Genomic DNA, 21,148 nt, shown 5'->3' with positions numbered 1-21,148 from the left:
TCGGTCAATTGATTTTCTTTCCATAACTCCCCCCATTTGTAACAATATTGTGCAAACAAATCCCGTCTGGTTATTTGCATTACACTGAGTAAATACGATCTTTTTAAAAAAAGCAGTGACGTAACAAACACTGATTAGTGGACCGATTAATACTATTTCAAAATCAGACTACTCATCTAAATTAATCGGCATAAAAGTGATGATACCTTTGAATAACATTATACCTTAACCCAGGTCATGAAATAAATTGCAAGGAGCAAAACCCTGTTCTATCTTAATAATGTCTTAACCTGGACCCTGGGCTCAATTCCGGACATACAGTACTGTCTGTGTGGAGTTTGTATGTTCTTCCCGTGTTCAAATGGGTTTCTTTCAGGTGCTCTAGTTTCTTCCCACAGTCCAAAGACACACATTCACACCAAGACCACTACATTTGTGATGAACAAATTCCACACTTTGTGTCAATTTTATTGTCAAACTTAAAAAAAAAAATAAAATAATTACATTTACAAGGGAAGCATAGGAAAAATGAAATCGAGTGATTTTTAAATGAAATCCCAAACTTTGGAGTAAGACAACCACATTCCTGGAGAAAAACTAATCAATGTTCAAATACTTCCCTTCTGCTGATAAGGTATGTAGCTAATAAACTAGATTTTAAACCCAATGTCTCCTAGTTGTAGAAGTGGATGGACTGATTCAGAGATATGAACCATCTTGGAGACACAGTCAGTCCATTTGGAGGTTAGCCGTTAACTGTTGTGAGGATCTCATCCAGCTGTTCCTTGAAAGAAGCCAGGGTATCGGTTTCGACAGCAGGGCTGGGTAACTTGTTCCATTCATCAAGAAGTTGCCCCCCTGTTCTCAAAGAACCAACTGTAGTCCCGGATCTTTACCGTGCCTATGAAGTTCTCTTCCTTACTAAACCGCAGGGGAGTCGACTACATGAGATGCTCAACACATTTAGTCTTCACCCATAATGCATCTTGATTTTCCTTGGCTTGTCTTCGTTATTATAAAAATGAAGGGATACAGTTGTGCAAACATACTGCTTTATTGATGTATGAAATGAGTCTTGCTGTATCGTCTTTCCCGACAGATCGTGATGGCCGAGCCTCCACTTCAGTATCCCTTCCTGCCCCTGAATCTCGACCGAGCGTCCACCTAGGAAAACCGAAACGGCCATTAACCAATTAACAATTAGCACAATATGTTGCAGGCACACATGGTAAACTGGGGTTTATCTTTTAGGTGTTATATGTATAGTGCCTTGAAAAAGCAGTCACCTAGTTCTAAGGATATCCAAAACTTAACCAACAAGGCGCACATGCTTTTCAAGTGAATATTTCTAAATGGAACCTGAATGCTGTGAACATGGCAGGGGTTGTGGGAGTTTGGAACACCCACCCAGCCGTGTTACTGAACCCAATTAACTGCACTCTTTCACTCATATTCTTAACCAAACCTTAGATGCTCAAACCTAAGCCTTGCATGGGTGAAGGAAGTTACATGTCAGCCAAAACTGCAAAAAAATATTAAATCAAACAGAAATGCAGTCTGGGCGATTGTGCTTTGCTCCCTTCATAATGCATTACAAACAGGAGAGGAACAAGGGCAAGGAAGGGGAAAAACAAAGGGAATTCAGAAGAACTGTATGGATATATAAAAATGAAGACAGAAAGACCTTATTGAGCGTGTTAAAAATGTCAAATGTAAATCATGTACCGTACTCCACATCAACATATTTAATGGTATTTCTCTACTAATAGTTCGTGTCTGTTTTCTGTACAATGTATGCATTGGAATACATTGTACACACTGTACTGAGAATATGCTGTCGCTGACCCCTTTTCAACACATCTTTTAAAATGTTTTCAAATCAAGATTTGAGAGCGGATTACACAATATTAGACAAAACGCGAATACTATTATGTACTATTTCTATTAATATTATGTAATTACATAACACACAGTCTTGTGTAACATGTTGATAATGTGAAGCGTTCATTCACGGATACTGAAATTAGGAAGGCTTCAGCGCCCCCTAGTGGTGAACAGCAGCTGTTGCGCTGAGTCACTTACCATGGATCTTTTACATTCGAAGAAGGACACTTGAAGAGCTCTGCAGTGACCTTCCTTCAGACACTGCCTGGCACTCTTTCCGTCCTGCAACAAGGAGACGGGATCTAGATGCTGTCTCTAACTGGCGGATTTTGTAGAATTTATTTTTTATCCTGCTGCTAAAAGCTGAGATTGAAGATCATGTAACAAAGACTGCAGGCAATATTCTAAGAAATATTTACTCTACAAAATATACAATAAAACCCATATTTAGATCTGTAAAAAGAGAAACAAGAACTCTTTACATAACTGGAAACTAGATTCAACACCCCAACATATTTGTGTGTTAATACAATGAAAACGTTGATTACTTACATGAGATTCAAAACGACAAGCTGTATGTGGTAAAAATATTCAAAACAATTCTATTTAGTTCCTTGTTTCACAGACACTGACAATGCAGGAGTTATTTATCATAGCCAAAACAAATGTTCATTTGTTAACAGTATGAAGTTCTAGAAAATTCTGAGTTGGTAGAGCAGAGAGTAAGCAATTAAATTCAATCTGACAGTTTGGGAGGGCGACAGGAGATCACATGGGCGGAGTGGTGGCTCTGTGGCTAAGGATCTGTGCCTGTGACTGGAAGGTTCAAATCCCGCAGCCGGCAGAGGAATCCTACTCCATTGAGCCCCTGAGCAAGGCCCTTCACCCCAACTGCTCCAGGGATGCTGTACAATGGCCGACCCTGCGCTCTGACCCCAAGCTTCTCTCCCTGTCTGTGTGTCTCATGGAGAGCAACCTGGGGTATGCAAAAAGACGAATTCCTAATGCAAGAAATTGTAGAGGGCTAATAAAGCAAAATTAAACATTAAACATACTGGACTGCAGCTGCATTAAGTTTTCTCTCCCAACAGGATCGAGACTGGTTCTGATTCTGGCAGGTGGGGGAATTCTGGGATTGTTATTTTAGGGTAGAATGTTTGTCTAATGCCAGAGGTTTTCCCCACAGTGCAGCAAAACCAGCACCTCTGTCTCCATTTCCCCCTGCTGGCAGTGGGATCACAGCCCGTTCTCCCTGCTCTGTCTGCAACTACGGCCAGGCTGTTGTGACTGAGCCTGTACGTCTTCAGAGTTGTTTCTCTTTGCCGTTTCTGGTCACTGGTCAGTAATCAGCTAGTATCTGTTGTCCGTTTAGGGTCTGGTAGCATTTTGGTTTGTGTTGTGTTTGGCTGTGTGTCGCGGTGGGTCAGGCAGTGGTTTGGTGGTTCATGTGGTTCTAGCTGTGCTGTCCTGAGGTTGGTTTGTGACAGTGAAATTCAGGAGCATCTTGCTGAGGGGACTGTTCACTGGGCTCAGCAGGGCCTTGTGGTAGTAAGATTTCTGGTCACTGCCCCTTCTTTATATTAATTGCTAAAAGGGAACACATTGATTCACCCCTGCACACACTATTTGGCAAATAATATTTTAATAAAACCCTATGGGATGTTTGTCCCATTTTGTGTAATCCCAGTCTGTGACTGAACTACACACTTGACTGCCATAGCGGGCAAAGGGGGCTGATACTGTAAAGGTGAGACAGGAAGCTCTTCATGTTCTCACCGACAGTTCCAAACTCCCTGATCTACAGACCAGGCAGCTGGATTCAGCTGATCAAACCGCGTAGAGCAGGTTGAAGAAATGTAAAGACAATTAAGTAGTAGGACCCTAGCCAACGCCGCACTGAAACATATTTTGTTTTTCACGGGCAGTGTTTTTTCCCCAAAGGGCTGTAACACACCAACTGCGTAACACTCGTCCGACCTACCTTGAGGACGCAATCATGTTGAAGGAGGCATGACTTGAAGTCCTCTCTCACACCGGAACATGCTTTGTTGTCGTCCTCTTTATCCTCGTAATACTTGGGCATTATTTACAACTAGTCTGCAGACTTCTCCGGAAAATCAACGGTAAGCTATATCTTCCCACCAGTTGACTGCTTGCGCACATACAGTTCGTATCGAAAGCAGCACAAACAACGTAAAGCAAGGGCGTGTGGGATTGAATAACCTGGTCATGACCTTTCTTGCATTGCCGATGGGAGTTGTAGTTTTTTCAAAGGCAGAGCTCATTACATTTTGTCAGTCAGTGGACTTCAAATCCCAGAGTGCATATGACAGTAGGCGTTTTTCTCAGGTGCTAAGCACTGGACTACGTGTGCAGGAACTGGGACTGTGGAGTTCGGGCTGGAGCGTTCTAGGAAGTTCGGGGTTCTAGCTGGTTTTGTAGGTAAGCAGTGATACCGAGTTTCTGTATTTTATTGTTATCGTTTGCATTGTGGTGTGTATTAATTTCTGAGCATCCTTTGTGCCCGTGAATGCTAAGGACGGCCTGTTCCGTTTCGAAAAGAGGTTTGTTTAGAGCTAACTCACATAGTTAAAGCTGCGTTAATTAGCTAACTCTGTACCGTAGTTATTTGTAATCAAGGGGAATAGGCAATGTAGATTGCAGGTCAGCCTCTGGATTTGGACAAGATTATATCTGATTTTGTTTTGCTTAGTTGTTTTTGTAAACATTGTTTCCGGGCAACAAAGCATTATATGGGCGAATTGACGTAATTGCACATAATAACGTTGTTTTTTTCTAGAAATGCACGAATTCTTTACTTATTTTTGGTGCCTATTTCTGCTTTGAACGATGGTTGTGTTGTTCCGAAAGGCAACACAACCATCGTCCCCCGAGTTGAACGGGATTGCTCTGTTGAATCGGAAGGTAATGACAGCGGAGACACTTCAGCCTCCGGGCAGCGAGACCACATGACGTTAATAACAACATGTCATCACGGAAGGCACAGTGCCCGGGAACTTAGCCGACACGCCATGGAGTAAGGGATCGGGACTGACAGGGTTTGATATCTCACCTCTTAGTTTCAGAAGGGTATGTCCGATGACAAGGGAGCAACCCGTGGCCGATGAAGGGGGAGGTTACCTTCTCCGGCTTGCTGAAAATTAGTTTGATCATTTCTGTTCCAGCACTGTTTAACGAATGCCTTTTTCGGAACTGCGGCTATCATAAAGTAAAGTGTTTGACTTTGCAGTGTAAAGTCACCGAACCTAAATCTGCCACCTATTGAAAACAGGGCCGTACCTTGCCATTCTGTATTATTAAGCAATTGGCTGAGGCTTTTGTCTTAAACAATCTACATTTGTGCCCCATTTATACTGCAGAAAAATACTGTCCTGGTCCTAGCAGTCCACAGCAGTGAATCATTGTCCGTGTGTCAGAAAACCTAAGGAACCACTGGGGGTGGCGAGACTCAGGTGTCCAGAGGACCAGAGACCAGAGGCATTTCACACTTCGGTCTTGTATCATTTCTGTCTTCAGCAAGTCCCCCAAAACCTCTTCCTTCCTCTGTTGTATTTCTCTCTCAGTGCTGTAGTAGCTTCACTGAGTTCTTCAGAATTGTCCAACCTGTTGATGTCATGAAGCTGTGTCCCTTGCTTTGATGATATCAGTCATATCAGGCTTCTGATATTCGAGCCTGATCCAAGGGTAGCCTCTGTTTTCTGTGTTGAAATGGTACAGCGCTCAAGTTTTGGTTCATAGATCAGCATTGCCCAACCTTTCCTTTCATGAGCTCGACACGTCATGGCTCCTCTTGTGTCCTGCTTGCTCTCCGTTCGCTGTGCTGAAGCAGAATATTGTACTGTGTGCAGGTGTGAAAATCGGTTTCTTCCCAGAGGGGACACCCCATCATGTGTTATCACCCATTCCCAACTTCCAAATAATAATTTTTTACTTATAAAATGCCTTTCCAAACCCAATGATGCTGTACGTAGTGATAAAAAAAAACAAAGTGCAGTAAAAAGTCAAAGAAAACAAGAGCATACTGTATAGGACAAACCGTCGGGCAATCAGACATAGGCCTTGGTAAAAAGGTGAATTTTAAGTTTAGATTTGAAAGAATTTGTCTCCTGTAGAGTCCAAGGAAGGTCATCCCACAACAAAGGAGCAGCGATAGAAGAAGCACAATCCCTAAGTCCAGAAATCTCAAGATTTAGTCCTGGTACAATGAGCAAAGGACCAGCCTCAACTGCGCAGAGCCTGCAGGAGAGAGTGTAAACCTGGAGGCGTTCAGAAATGTGTGATGGAGACAGGTTATTTAAAGTCTTAAAAGTCGGTAACAAGATCTTATATTGGCTTATATAGAGGTTTGAGTGTAGGAGTGATACGCAGCTGCAGAGTTTGGGGCACATTGCTAAGGGAAGGAGCCCATGAGCAAAAGAGTTGAGCAGAAATCAAGCCTTGATGTTATGAATAACCCCCCCCCCCCCGAGCTCCGACAGTAGAGGGGCCGGACAGCTGGAAGCATGCCCACTAGCAAAAGGCCTCTCAACTCGTCTGGAGAGCCTTGGTCAGCGGATCATTCCCTGTGGCGCTTCCGAATGCCTGTGCCGTCCGTGATGCGCCAGCCAGCTCAACGAGTCCGTGATGTGGAATCTTTTTGCTTGGAGGGCTAAGTATTAGACACGGGTGCATGAGCGCCAGAACCCGGCCTGTGTTCGAGGTCTCTTTGCATCAACGACAGCCGCAGACCCCTGGGGTCTGACAAGGGTTCAGCTGCTCCGGCTGGGCTACCGATCCGCCCGAGGAGCTCGGAAAGAGCCGCGGGGGAGCGAGCGCTCCAGCAGGACCGTCGCAGTGCCCCATGGGAATGAAGACCCAATCCCCAATTCCCTCCCGTGGAGCCGAAGCGGCTCAAGACCTCTTTCCCCTCTCCCGCAGCGAGATGTTGCCCACCACCGCGTACCCACCCCCGAGCCAGGGCAACGGCAGCCTGAGCCCACGGGACGCCGCGCGGCACACGGCCGGCGCCAAGCGGCACAAGTACCTGCGCCGGCTCCTGCGCTTCCGGCAGATGGACTTCGAATTCGCCACCTGGCAGATGCTCTACCTGTTCACGTCCCCGCAGAAAGTGTACCGCAACTTCCACTACAGGAAGCAGACCAAGGACCAGTGGGCCAGGGATGACCCCGCCTTCCTCGTGATTCTCAGCATCTGGCTGTGCGGTGAGTTGGCCTCGCGGGTGGGTGAACGTCCAACTTCCCGCTCTCACTGGTGCTGGTGGACCAGTAGGAGGTGCTCTTCCTCCTGGATCAGCGTTTCCAAACCAGGGCTGCAGTGTGGTGACTGGGGCCACTGGGACACGTTGGAACGAATAGGGGTGTTACACTGGTATCGGTGTCCTGGCCATATTGTCTGCTGGGTTTGTGCAATCAGGCATCCCTAAAATTTACAGTCAGCTTGATTTCAGGAGTAGAGTTAGCATCATGCCCTATCAAGGTTCAAGGCACCCCTCATCAGGATTTCCGTCACATCTTCTTTAGGTTCAGGGTACCCCTTGTCAGGTTTTTTTCTCGGGATTTGGGGTATTCCCTGTCAGAATATCCATCACTCCTTGTGAGAATTTGGGATATCCCTTCTTAAGGCTTTGGGGTATCTCTTTGTTAGGATTTCCGTAACTCCTTGTCAGGATTTGGGGTATTCCTTGTTAGGGATTTTGGGATATTCCTTGTCAGGATATCCGTCGCTCCTTGTGAGAATTTGGGGTATCTCCTGTCAGGATTTCCATCACTCCTTGATTCAGTGCCATGAGGGAAACAACGATGACTTTGTTCTCTGTTCTCAGTCTCAACCATAGGTTTTGCGATCGTGCTGGGGATGGGGTTTGTGGAGATGCTGAAGCTGTTCCTGTGGGTTGTCTTCATTGACTGCATAGGTGTGGGACTCCTGATATCCACGTTAATGTGGTAAGATATCTCGCTACCTACTTTAGCAACCTCCACTGGTATCACCTCTAAAAACTCTTTTAAGTATTACCAAATGTTCTGACTGTATATAATAATATATTTTCTGTTATTCTTTTCAATTAGTCCTAAATATTCATTTAAGACACTGTTTATTCATTTGAAATTTGTGAATTAATGCCTTTAATTGATTTTACTGCTTGTTCAGACTTGTATGTTTCCGTTCTCAGACCTCGTTAGCAAAACACCCTTTTTGAGTGTGCTGAGCGTCAAACAGTCTTCTTTTACCAAAGACTGTTATTCTTCTGTCTCAATACCTGACAATCAACCTAAAAAACCCAGGTGGGAAAGACGGTGCATCCGATATTCCCCCAAAAGGACTTTATTTATGCTTTCTGCAGACTCATTTGATTCCATTTCAGGTAAACACCTGAAATGAGGATAGATATAAAACTTAATAAATTGGCACAGGTTCGATATCAATTACCAGACACTTCGGGTAATTACCAGCCCCGTTGAACTTTTTTAAGAACTGAAAGCAAATTTGAAAACCCGCCTGGCATTAAACACTGAAATCAATTGGCCTGCAGCTAAGAACTTGGCTGGAACTAACACCAGGGGGCGCTGGTGTCCTGCAGGGCCAGGGCTGGGAAATGCTGTTCTACTCGGATTCACTGTTGGTTATGTGACACTAGAAATGGTGCTCGACATACAGCAGTGTCAGCTGTGGCCGCCGTGTGCTTAACCCCTGCAGTATGGAGGCTCAGGAGGCCCTTTGCACTGTTGGCTTCGTTTCCCAGGGTCGTCGCAAACAAGTACCTCATGAAGCACCCCAGCCGAGAGTACGACGTGGAGTGGGGCTACGCCTTTGACGTCCACCTCAACGCTTTCTACCCCCTGCTGGTCATCCTGCACTTCTTCCAGCTGTTCTTCATCAACCGTAAGTGTGGAGGGCCGGGCGGACATTTCTGCGCAACCTGTTAAAGCTCCCCTGGGCACCCCGTTGTAAGTAGTTCTGGATTTAGCAGCATCAGAACCGGAACAGCCGAGTGCAGGGATCTCTGGAGGCCTGGTGTGTCTGCTGGCTTTCCGGGTTCTTCTAAACCACGGTGTCGGTGCAGCTGGGAGAACTGGTCCAGCCAGTAAAGAGCTGATCCGGGTCATTAAGAGCCCATCTGGACTGAAAACCTGTAGACCCACTGGACCTGCAGGACCAGGACCGGGGATCCCTGCTGTAGCATGTTGAAAGATGAATAACCCCAAGGGCCGCAAGTCAGAGGAGCCTGTCCCTTTCTCTTGCCAGCTATATGATCTGTGTCAGACCTAAATACACCATTGTCACTTGCAGACTGGGTGGGTACATAATAAAAGACAATCACAGTTGGGAATTTGAAACATGAAGGCTTATGTATGGTATAGGTCTATATTATGGCATTCATGTTATGTGATTCCTCTGAATCAGCATCCCTTTATTTTCTTCCTCCTTATAGCATTGATCTTAGATTTTATACTAATGTTGTCAGCAGTAGTTGACAAAGCATGTCTCCCCATGAAAACACCTTTGGAAGCGCCTTGGAAAGCCTGTGACTTCTGTCCGGCTGTTCAAATGCTACTCGTACGTTGCAGGCTGCTGGTCTAGACTGAACCCATTAAGAGGGCTGCGAATGAAGCACTGTTAGGAAAAAGAAGCCCCAAAAGGGAAAACTGCCTAACGGCTGGTTTCTTGATTGCTGTAGTGAAAAAAAAAGGCTCTTGGCACAAGAAAAGGCCGAGACAGATGTAATAGTAAGTATGTATTGTAAATGTATAGTTAACATAATTGGATGGAAGTTAAATCAATATGGGTGCTTCTTTTTTAGGGGTATATTCAGAAATCACATCATTACCCATATGCACTTCACTTGGGATGTGATTGATCTGGTCTTGCATGTGTGGGCCCAGACTATTGACTCCTCACCATGTCAGCTCTCTAACCACGCCAGGCACCCACTGTCAGGTCTTGATAAGCATATTTGTTTTTCTTATAAAAAAAGCTTTATAAAATACATGATTTCCGATTTTTTAAAATTTTCTTGTAGACATTTTCTTCATAAACTCTGAATGGTTCCTGGGGTGTTTTGTCGGTAACACAGTGTGGTTGATCGCCATAGGATACTATATCTACATCACCTTCTTGGGCTACAATGGTAAGTGATCTTGTCTGAGTGCTAATAAAATCAGATCCTGTTATTTACTTGTATGATTATTATAACATAATGGGTTAGGAAATGACTAAGTGTTACCATGTGAAATGTGAGGCTTGTAAGTTATTTTTATTCTCTGGCAATGGAGTAATAAATCCATACTCCATACTTGACCAGACAAATATTTATTCATTATAAATAATCCCTATTACAAAACTCTCAATAAATTTAGATAATATGGAATTCTGCCCTCGTAATCCAGGTTCACCATGCAAAATCTTAAACATGACAAAGAGAGAAGCAAATTGTATCCTAATAAAAAGGGCTATTATTCCTGTCCTACAACACGGATAGCCAAAAAAGAATAGGAATCAATCTTCCTATTCAACAAACTAGGAGAGAACGTTTTAAGTCTGATGATTTCACGGTGCAAGAAATCAGAATTTGATTAAAAAAAGAGACGACAAATGTTCTGTAGTGTTCAGATTATTTAGTCAGAATCTGGTCTCCGAGACTGATCCAGATCTTCTCACGTGGCACAAGCTCTTTTTTTCCCTCTTCTCTCCTTTGCCTATTCATGCTGTTCTCCTTCACTATGATTCTTCACTTCTGTGATGGTTTTAATGATTGACAGTGAAGTTCAAGTTCAAGTTTATTGTCATTATACTCATATACAGGTATATGGTATAACGAAATGCTATTTAGCTAGCTCTCAGACGATTAGTACAAAAAAACAACAATACAATTGTATAATTAAAGACAAAACAACAAAAGGTAACAATGTGCAAAAACATGCATCAACAGAATGAAATAAAAGGATAGAACTTTTGGGGAGGGAGCTTTTGACATGTAAGGCAGAGGTAGATTTCAATGTGTTTGAGTTTTTGGTAAGAAAGAAGGGACTGTAAGGTTCAGATCATAGGTGAGAGTGAGAGAGGCTGGGAGTTTAATAGTTTGATAGTGCGGGGGTAAAAACTGTCTCTGAGTCTGGAATGCTCTAGTACCATTTTCCAGATGGTAGAGGGTCATACAGTCTGTAGTTGGGTGCGTGGGGTCTTCGATGATGCTTAGAGCTTTCCTCAAGCACCGTGTATCATAAATGTCCTGTATAGATGGGAGGGCAACCACAGTGATGGACTGGGCAGGTTTCACCACCCTCTGTAGGGTTTTGCAGTCAGCAATACTGCAGTTGCCATACCACACTGTGATGCAGCCTGTCAGTGTGCTTTCTGTAGTGCATCTGTAAAAGTTAGTGAGGATCTGGGGACATATCTTAGCCTTCTCCAACCGTCTTTGGAAGTACAGGCGCTGTTGCATTTTCTTGATCAGACAGGTGGCGTTGAGAGACCCTGTGAGGTCCTCGGTGATATGGACGCCAAGGAATTTAAAGTTACTGACCCTTTCCACTTTCCACTGATGTGGAAAGGGGCGTGTCTGTTTTGCAGTTTCCTGAAATCAACGATCAGCACCTTGGTTTTGCTGACGATGAGGGTGAGGTTGTTGTCTTCACACCATGTTGTAAGGAGATTGACCTCTTCCATGTAGGCCCTCTCATCATTGTCTGTGATCAGACCTAAGACTGTGGTGTTATCGGAAAACTTCATGATGGGGATTGGTGTTGTGTTGGCCTTACAGTCGTGGGTGTAGAGGGAGTAGAGCAATGGACTAAGCTCACACCCCTGGGGGACCCCAGTGTTCAGAGTTAGTGTGCCGGAGGTGTGGTTTCCAAGCCTGACAGCCTGAGGTCTGCCTGTCAGAAAGTCCCGAATCCAGTTGCAGAGGGTGGTGTTGAGACCCAGTGCACTGAGTTTCTTGACCAGTTTCTCTGGAATGCTGGTGTTAAAAGCTGAGCTGAAGTCGATGAATAGTAGTCTTGTGTATGTGTTCTTTTTATCCAGATGGGTTAGGGCAGTGTGTATGGCAATGGAGATTGCGTCATCTGTGGATCTGTTGGGCTGGTAGGCAAATTGGTATGGGTCCGGTGTGTTTGGGATGGTGTCCTTAATGTGCTTCATGACCAGCCTCTCGAAGCACTTCATGATGACAGGTGTTAGTGCCACCGGGCGGTAGTCATTAAGACATGTCACTGTAGTTTTCTTCGGTATTGGGATGATGGTGGTTGTCTTGAAGCAGGTGGGGACTACGGCTTGGGCCAGAGACATGTTGAAAATGTCTGTGAATACACGTAAAGTGAAGTTACGTAACCTCAGCAAATCATCAGAAACACCCTTTGAACATCTGAGCGTGCTTGCTTCTTAGCCTACATACAACCAGGCAGACACCTCAGAACAATACCCTTTGTTCCTCTGAGATGGGAAATGCAAACATATTTAAACTTTGCTGCCCCCCAGGTCATAACCTAGTTGTATCTGCAGATTAAAAGCCCGCTGGTATTCCGCCTTGTACCCTTGCTGTGAATTTGCATCAGTGCAGTTTACATTTGCAGCCTCCCGTCATTGTGTTTGTGTTCTTCCTCTCGGCCATGTGAAACAAGTTATGAAACAATATTGTTTCTTGGAAATGAAAATGCGGTTGTGTGTGGAAGGATATGGAAAGATTATTTAGTTGGGGTTGTCCATCCAAGACAATTGCTTTGAACACAGCAGCTTTAACATCACTGCCGAATTCTGATGCCAAATCTTTAAACCATCAGCCTGCTGGTCTGGGATTTATCCACTGTAGATCTCTGGCTTGTTCCTGGGAGGGGATTGTGTGAGAACAGCTGATACAGACCTGTAGGAATGTCATCACAAATTCACCCCAGACTCGACGTGGGTCAACATGAGTGTGAGATCAGATCTAGATCTCATAGAAACATAAAGACCACACGAGAGGAGGCAATTTAGCCCACATTGCTTACCGGGTGGTTTACTAGCTGAGTGAAATTTTGTCTCAAATTCACAAATTTCAAAATCTCACTTTTTGTCCAGGCAGTTTCTTGAAAGAGCCTAAACTTTTGTCTTCAAACACCTGGCTGGGAAGCCTGATCCAGACAAACATAAATGAGATTGTGGATATTTCATCATCCAGCTGAAGTATCTGCATTCTTACTTCTGTTTCCTTGCCCCACAGTGTTACCATTCCTGAAGAACACAGCCATCTTGCTGTATCCTTTTGCACCCCTGGTGTTGCTGTACCTGCTGTCTTTGGGCCTGGGCTGGAACTTCACCAAAGGCCTCTGCTGGTTCTACAAATTCAGAGTACAGTAGAATATGAGACCACTTCCCTGAAGGACTATCCACATTCATTGCTGGGGAACCCAGCTGGGATGAAGCCTTTTTTGGAGGTTTTTTTGTAAAGCTTGTAAATAAAAGTTTTCACTGTAGATAAAACGTGGGACTGTTTGTAATAACGTACCTGGAGGTTTTTTTTTATCTTGAGTTTCAAGAATCCCTCCTCTTCCTGGAGGGAAAAAAAAAAGATAATTCTGAATTTGCATGCAGTTCAGTCTTGAGGACATCGGCTGTTGGTCCCGAAAATAATGTACATTCCTGTGACAAGGCGTTCTTCAAATAAAGAGGTTTTTACTTTGCGTGCTGTTAACCCTTGTGTGAGTCTGGAATAGTCTGGAATAAGTGGAAGCTCAAGTTGTGTGTTAGGATGTGGAAGACAGATACACTGCTGGCTAGCATATGTTCCATAACGGAATTATCGGACATACGGGGAGGCTCACGAGTGACTCGACTGGTTAAAAATGGTGAACAGTGCAGAAGAGGGCTGTGAGATTCCATGGCGCAAGCTCACACCTGGGTCACTCCACTCTCATCAGGCTCCGTGCAATGAGAAATGAGCCTGTGAACAGAGACACACGCCTGCATGTCTGGTTCTCTCTCTTGGACAGATGTGGAAAGGGCCGCCGGAGAGATGACAATCACAATTCCCATTTTTAAACGAAAAAAAAAACAGTTGCATCAAGATTCTGAGGGAACATCTGAGGTTTTGATTGTGTTTCTGAATTCATGTTGTTTTTCCTTTTGGTAGTCAGTGCCTGAGCTACAGCTAGAAATCAAAATGGGGCCCTGCACCCTGATCTATTAGGGAAGGGTAATAAGTACTAATACACAGGGTTATCACTGTCATTTCTGTAGTGTAGTGGTTATCACGTTCACCTCACAAGCGAAAAAAGTCCCCGGTTCGTAACCAGGCGGGAACAAGCAAGTTGTTTAGGGCAGTGTGGTGGCTCTGTGGCTAAGGATCTGCCCCTGTAGCTGGAAGGTTGCCGGTTCATATCTCGTGACCAGCAGAGGAATCCTACTCCGCTGGGCTCCTGAGCAAGGCCCTTAACCCCAGCTGCTCCAGGGGTACCGTATAAATGGATGACCCTGCACCCTGACCCTCAAGCTTCTCTCCCTGTCTGTGTTTCATGGAGAGCAATTTGGGGTATGTGAAAAGAAATTCTTAATACAGGAAATTGTATACGGACAATAAAGTGATCTTGATCTTACTGTACTTATAAATAGGGAAACAAAATTCTACCTGGAACTTTGTAACCTTGACCTGACTGAACGCTTTGTAGTAACAATTATAGAGTAAATTTAGATTTGGTGATACAGTAACACGTGACAAATTTCTGATCTAAATGCTGGTATAATTAAAACTAGAAAAATCCACAGATGATTATTAAAAAAAAATGTGAAAGAAAGGGGTAAAATTCAGCACTCGGCAATCAAAGGGAAAGGAACACCTAGAGTAGACAACGTTAATGGTTTACATGCAGGTAGCAAAAACAAACCATAAATTTGGAAATAAGACTTTTAAGGCAGCACCAGCTATTTTTAGGCACCATAGGGATGCACTAAAATGTCAAAATGTAGTTAAAAGAATGTAAATCTTATGTTAAAATTGACCAATATACCAGCAATGCTTTATTTAGAATGTTGTATACATTTTGTTGACCACAACACACACAACGAAAGATATTTCTGTTCTGGAATCAGACCAGAGCAGATACATTATTAGTCTGAAAGGAATGCCGATCGATAAGGGCCCCTGTGGAAACTGCAGTGTGCATTTAAACCCGTGACCAGGAGACACTTTTTTACACAAAGGGTCATTGGAGTCTTTGATGAAATGGTTGGACGAGACACTTGGATAAAATGTGCTACAGGCAACCATATTTAATGGGCCTAATGGTCCCCTCTTCTTTAAAACACTTCCTATTCAGGTATCCATAACATTACAGCAATTTTAGTGTAATAATTCTGATCAAACACCAGAGGTCAGTAGTGTCATCTGCAGATGTTAAGACTTGAGAACTGCGGAAGGTTTTTCAGCAAGTGTGAAATTTCCCAGGAAAACATAAGTGGATGTCTCTAATAATAATAATAGCTTACACTTATATAGCGCTTTTCTGGACACTACACTCAAAGCGCTTTACAGGTAATGGGGACTCCCCTCCACCCCCACCAGTGTGCAGCCCCACCTGGATGATGCAACAGCTCACCACACATCAGCTATCAGTGGGGAGGAGAACAGAGGAATGAAGCAGATTCATAGATGTGGATTATTAGGAGGCCATGATTGGTAAGGGCCACTGGGAAATTTGGCCAGGATGCCAGGGTTACACCCCCTACTCTTTTCGAGAAACGTCCTGGGATTTTTAATAGATAATACTTTATTAATCCCGTAGGGAAATTGATGTGTTACAGCACTCCAGCCCAAGACAAGCAAAAACAGACAACAGAATAGTTATAAAACAAAAGACAACAAAAAAAAAAAAAAAAAAATACATAGGTGTGTGCAAAATGTGATGATCAGTAACAGTCCCATGAAGCGGATGATAGGTGTTGTTCATGATGGCTGTGAGCTTGGTCAGCATTCTCCTCTCAGCCACAACCTCCATGGGGTCAAGGCTCATCCCCAACACAGTGCCTTCTTGATAAGTTTATTGAGCCTATTTGCATCTCTTGTCATGATACTGCTGCCCCAGCACACACCAGTGTAGAAGATGGCTGCCACCATCTGATTCATTAAACTGTGTAGCAGTGTTCCACACACACCAAAGGACCTGAGTCTCCTAAGAAAATAGAGTTGGCTCTGACCTTTCTTGTACAGGGCATCAGTGTTATCGGACCACTCCAGCTTATCATCCAGGTGTACCCCTAAGTACTTGTAGGAATGTACGCCCTCTATGTCCTCACCCTGGATGGAAACAGGGTTCAGCGGAGACTTATTCCTTCGAAAGTCAAAGATCATTTCTTTGATCTTGCTGGTGTTAATATATTCCTCCTCCCTCCCCTCTCTACACCCCACAATTGCAGAGTTATCCGAAAACTTCTGCAGATGACGTCTCAGAGTTGTACTTGAAGACAGAGGTGTAAAAGGTGAACAGGAATGGAGCAAGGACAGTCCCCTGTGGAGCCCCAGTACTGCTAACAACCTGTTCGGACACACAGCTCTGTAGCCGTACATACTGTGGCCTGCAGGTCAGATAGTCTATAATCCAGGACAGCAGGGGAGTGTCCACCTGCGCCGCCCTAAGCATATCTCTCAGTAAAGGTGGATGGATGGTATTAAAGGCACTGTAGAAGTCAAAGAACATAACTCTCACAATGCTCCCCATCTTCTCCAGTTGAGAAGTAGCTCTGTGTAGCAGATATATGACTGCATCCTCCACTCCCAAGTGTGACCGGTAGGCGAACTGCAGGGGGTCCAGTGGTGTACTCACCAGGGTTCTGAGGTGGTCCAGTACAAGCCTTTCCAGAGTTTTCATTAGGTGTGATGTAAGTGCCAGTGGTTTGTACTGACCAGGTTCACACCTGCTGAGCTTCAGTGGGTTGCCAGTTGTGAGTTGCAGAGTGATATGGCTGCTGGCACTCTATTCCCCCTCCTCAGTAAAGACCACACATCTTACTTCTTTTGGTTTCCAGCCATAAGTGAATGTTTTGTGACAAGGAGAGGCTTATTTTGCGTTTTAATAAGTTGATTCAGTGTCTTGAAGAAAAACATCATTGGAGCATAATACAAAGCCAACTTTGTACATCCCCTGTGTGAAAAGGTGTTCCGTCTTCATTTTCATATTAATTCCTGCCAATCTAAATTTCCAATGTACGCTCCATGTCTTTCTCTAAGACGGAGCAGTAATGGAGTATTTTTCTTTTTTAAAAAAAAAAAACATCCATCCATCAGAAAAAAAATCTTCAGCCTAGTTAGTGAAACCCAATCTACAGAAAAACAAGTGGAAACTATGTGACCTTAAATGAGTTGAAGGGTATTGCCATCAATTTCCACATGTGGAAAAGTAAAAGGAAGAAAAAAACAAGAGGTGCTTCTTTACACAAAGGGTGGTGGGAGTGTGGAACTCCCCAGCCATGTGGTTGAACCTAATACTCTGGTGTCTTTTAAGAAAAAGATGGCTGAAATTCTCAGATGAATTAGCTAATATTAACCAAATAGCTAGACGGACCCAATGACCTTCTCTCGTCTGTAACCCTTCTAATGTTCCCATGAACCACTGGGCTGCACTCCGGAAAAATCATTCGAAGGCTAACGAAAGTAAAGAGGAATTACAACCCTCCCTTGTGGAGACTCTGCTTTTCCGTGTTTAACAAGCCAATATGTCTTATCACACAGGATGAAAGTGAAAGTGCTCTTCAAGAGGAAAAAAAAAAATTAAAGACCAGCATTGTACCAAGGTCAAGTTTTATTTCAATAATAGCCACGTAAATCTGTGATACAAGATGAAACAGATGAAGGCACAAACTGTGGATGTTTGTAACAGGCAGACTTCCTTTAAATGCTGAAAATTATTTGCCAACAAACCTATGTAATAAACGCAAACGAACTGTTGTTAATGCATGTGCCTCGATATAAGATTCAATATCTGCCTTTGAGGGGAATTCTTATTCTGGAATGATAGTCCTTTATTTAGTTCCAAAAAACAAAGAATAAATATCAAAGGCAGCTATCCCAGCGCTTAGTATACACTACCTACTCTTGTTATCATAACCCATGAACTGCCCATTGGATCATATTCGAACTCTTCCCCGTTGTTCCAAAAGCAGGGAGGCCTCACAGGCTAATGCTATAACTTAATCTGGTCAGATAATTAACAGTACAATTCAGAAACAACACCAAGACTACGTTTTACACTCTGCCGAACAGTTTAACAACATTTTAAGGCGTTTATTTTTATTTAATTGCACGTTTTTAAAACAAGGCATGTATCTGGAATGGCATGAACATTTGTCAGCTTTATAAGATGATTGTAGTTGTATGGAACACAAACTAGCCATTTGGTCTAAAAATCACTAATATTTCTATAACTCTGGGCACATACAAATATTTTCTGTATGAAAAATACTAAAGTACTGCACTGTTATAAGAGAAATGAAACTGCAAGCCTATGTAAATGTTATTTGGGCCGCATATCAATTTTGATCTAACTGCTGTTTCTCATTTGAGTGAAAACATTCTTTTCAGTTTAAAAAGATAAACTGCATCAGAAATTGGACGATTAAGGCACACACTTTTAAAATATGCCTTCAGCGCTAAAAAGGACGCTTTTATTTGTACAAATTCAAGAAAATTCACCCAAACGGATTCTGAAATGGCAGTACATCCTTTGTTTTAAACAAAAATAAATAAATTTTGACATTTGTAAAAAAGGAAAAGCTCTACCTTTACAAATTTCACACACACAAATGTATGTGTATTGATAATAAATTAACCTTCATCCTTTATAATATATCCCTTCAAATGAATGGAGAAAGAAGCTTTACAGATACTCTACACAGAGGTAAACTGAAGTACATATAGCACTACTATTCAACAAACCTTTTTAATCCAGGTTTATACAACAATTGCTTTTGAAAAGTATGTATGATTTATATTATCTAACGCTGCAACATGTCTGAGAAGATGCATTCCTGAATTCAGTGTGCTGACTACCATTCGAAGCTCTTTGTGTCTGGAGCCCAGTACTTGCCTGTCCCTGAACCGCTCACGGAACTGGGTCACAGGAAGCTCCGGGACTGCTCCCAGTGCTTGGAATTCACCAGCGGCAACAAATAACCGAACTGACATCACATAAACGTTTAAATGTTCACACTAGTTTTTGCTTTTCGTTCACGGCGATGGCGATCAGTTTAAGATTTCATAGCCTGAAAACGGGCCGGGAAGCCACAAGACTGATATTGCGGGACAGTTCGACTTAGAACTGAACGTGCTCGGGACAGATACCCCAGCCACTGTTAAAAGTCTCGCCCTCTTTTCAATTTCATTACATCTTAGAAAGGGAGAAGTGAAGTGAAAATGTCTTGTGTTGCACATATTTCAGTCATTTAATCATTTTTTTTCCATGTGATTTTCAGTTTCTGCTTGAGCTGTTTCACCATCATGACTGACATCATCAACCAAGCTTTTAAAAAGATGTTTTGAGAGCACTTTTGAAGAAACATCCAAAAATGGGAATATATAGTTGTCAGCATATTATTACGGTTCGAAATCTGGTTTCATTTATATGTATATAAAACATTACAACATTTGCAATCCAGATTTCCTTATATGAATACATTAAACAAAGCTGGTGAAAGTGTTTCCATTATTCTAAACCTTTTAGCTGTGTGGGCCCAGTGAACAATACTTCCCAGCCAGGCCCTCAGACGCCCTGGACACATCCAGGTGGCTGGAGAGAAGCCTCTTCTGTGCCTGGGTGACCGATGTGTTCAGTAACCACAAAGTTGATTCGCACAGCAGACGACAATGCGAATACCAACACATTTGTAACACATTTAATTTTCAAACCCGATGCTAGCATTCTAGACTGAGAATGAAGGTATCAGACAATTCTTTATTGTGTAAAAAACAGAAGCAAAACGGGCAGCTAAATTAACATTACTCCAGCTAAGCGACCTCATGGTCTCGAATGGACTTTTGCATAACAAGAATCAAGCTTCCCCTCTAATAACGAAAAGCAACCATTTGTGAGAGGTTATGAAGTTGAAGGAGCGCTTGGCACAATGTTCTCAGAAAAAGCCACTGAGAAACTCAAAACACGCCCACCTGAAGCACACTGCTTGATTCATGGATGACACAGGTCATTAGCCTCACAAAACAGAAAACTGCACAGTGTGATTATTTGTTGGTTCCCCTTTGTGGAATGAACTGAACAGCTGCTGGCTTATTGTTTCTTAGCGGTGTTTGGCTCTGGCTCCAGAGGGTTCATCCCAAACAGTTTGTGTTTGGAGACTGGTGTAGAATACAGGCACACCGCCCTGTCCTGAGAGGACAGGAGACCCGGGACAGACTGTCACCTCCGTCACGGAACTGGCGTACTCTGGTGGAGATTTCTGGACCACCTTGTGGCTCGTTCAACTGCAGTGTGCCCTAGAAAAGCGACACCTACCCTCCCAGCCTGGGCTTCCCAGAACGAGCTGCGTGTCAAGGTGGCTGGAGCACTCTGGGTATTTTCTGCACTTCCTGCTGGCAGTTTAGGTGACCTGGTTTGGTGTGGGAATGCGCGTTAGGTTTCCAGTGGGGGGCTGGGGAACTGCTGTACAGTAGTATTCACAAGAGGTAGACTCAGAGCGTCCTTCGTTCCCAGAGACAGGAAAGCGCCAGATGTCCTTCCACTGGCTCTGCTGCTGCTTGCAGCGAGGCCTCTGTTCACAAAGGGCAGCGCGGAACTGTCTCACACCAGCAAGGGCTGTTAGCCTGACACTCTTTTGATGTGGATCTGACAGGAAACAAGAAAGGAAGCAGGCGTTACACTGTGCATACGAGCTGTGAAAAACAAACGTCGATCAAGTGCATTTTCACAGATTTGGCCATCTGTTCCCAAAACGGAATGACAGTTACCAGCCTCCCTATATATCTACATGCAAGAGTCTTCCCCAGAGAACAAAATAAAGGCCGAGGAGTGGAGCAGGACTCCAGCCTCCTCACTGGAGGGTTGTGGGTTCAAATCTCAGGCGGGACACCACCGTTCTGTCCTTAAGTAAATTACTTCACTCACACTTTTGCAATAAATGCCCAGCAGTATAAATGAACCTCACAGGCTGTCACTGTAAGAGAGCCTTGGTTCCCAGCTGACATACCGACTAAGTGCCACAGGATTATCTCACTTTTGACACAATGGCAACATTCAAATATTGTACTTTTCCCCCATGAGAGGAAACGGTC

General features: G+C 43.7%; 3 protein-coding genes across 3 annotated transcripts in view; 1 reads left to right on the top strand and 2 right to left on the bottom strand.

The window, feature by feature from the left end:
* Positions 1–432: 432 nt before the first annotated feature.
* Positions 433–4,095, bottom strand: coa5 (cytochrome C oxidase assembly factor 5). The gene is made up of 3 exons (XM_006638881.3): positions 3,866–4,095; positions 2,083–2,166; positions 433–1,164 (listed from the first exon to the last, which is right to left on the bottom strand). The coding sequence occupies exons 1-3, from the start codon at positions 3,965–3,967 to the stop codon at positions 1,123–1,125; spliced, it is 228 nt and encodes a 75-aa protein (XP_006638944.1). The 5' UTR covers positions 3,968–4,095; the 3' UTR covers positions 433–1,122.
* Positions 4,096–4,213: 118 nt separating this feature from the next.
* unc50 (unc-50 homolog (C. elegans)) lies at positions 4,214–13,570 on the top strand. The gene is made up of 6 exons (XM_006638880.3): positions 4,214–4,326; positions 6,823–7,106; positions 7,727–7,847; positions 8,645–8,784; positions 9,923–10,030; positions 13,100–13,570. Exons 2-6 carry the CDS (start codon positions 6,827–6,829, stop codon positions 13,234–13,236), a joined length of 786 nt encoding a protein of 261 aa, XP_006638943.2. The 5' UTR covers positions 4,214–4,326; positions 6,823–6,826; the 3' UTR covers positions 13,237–13,570.
* Positions 13,571–17,651: 4,081 nt separating this feature from the next.
* The window catches only part of mgat4a (alpha-1,3-mannosyl-glycoprotein 4-beta-N-acetylglucosaminyltransferase A), a 67,484-nt gene continuing 63,987 nt past the window's right edge, over positions 17,652–21,148 (bottom strand). Inside the window, exon 16 of the mRNA XM_069179011.1 lies at positions 17,652–20,702. Within this exon, the coding sequence (XP_069035112.1) occupies positions 20,676–20,702 (27 nt within the window). The 3' untranslated portion in view covers positions 17,652–20,675. The remainder of the gene's footprint in view (positions 20,703–21,148) is intronic.

This window comes from Lepisosteus oculatus, chromosome 15, assembly GCF_040954835.1.
Source record: "Lepisosteus oculatus isolate fLepOcu1 chromosome 15, fLepOcu1.hap2, whole genome shotgun sequence".
Taxonomy (NCBI): domain Eukaryota; kingdom Metazoa; phylum Chordata; class Actinopteri; order Semionotiformes; family Lepisosteidae; genus Lepisosteus; species Lepisosteus oculatus.
This window is presented reverse-complemented; position numbering and strand designations above follow the sequence as displayed.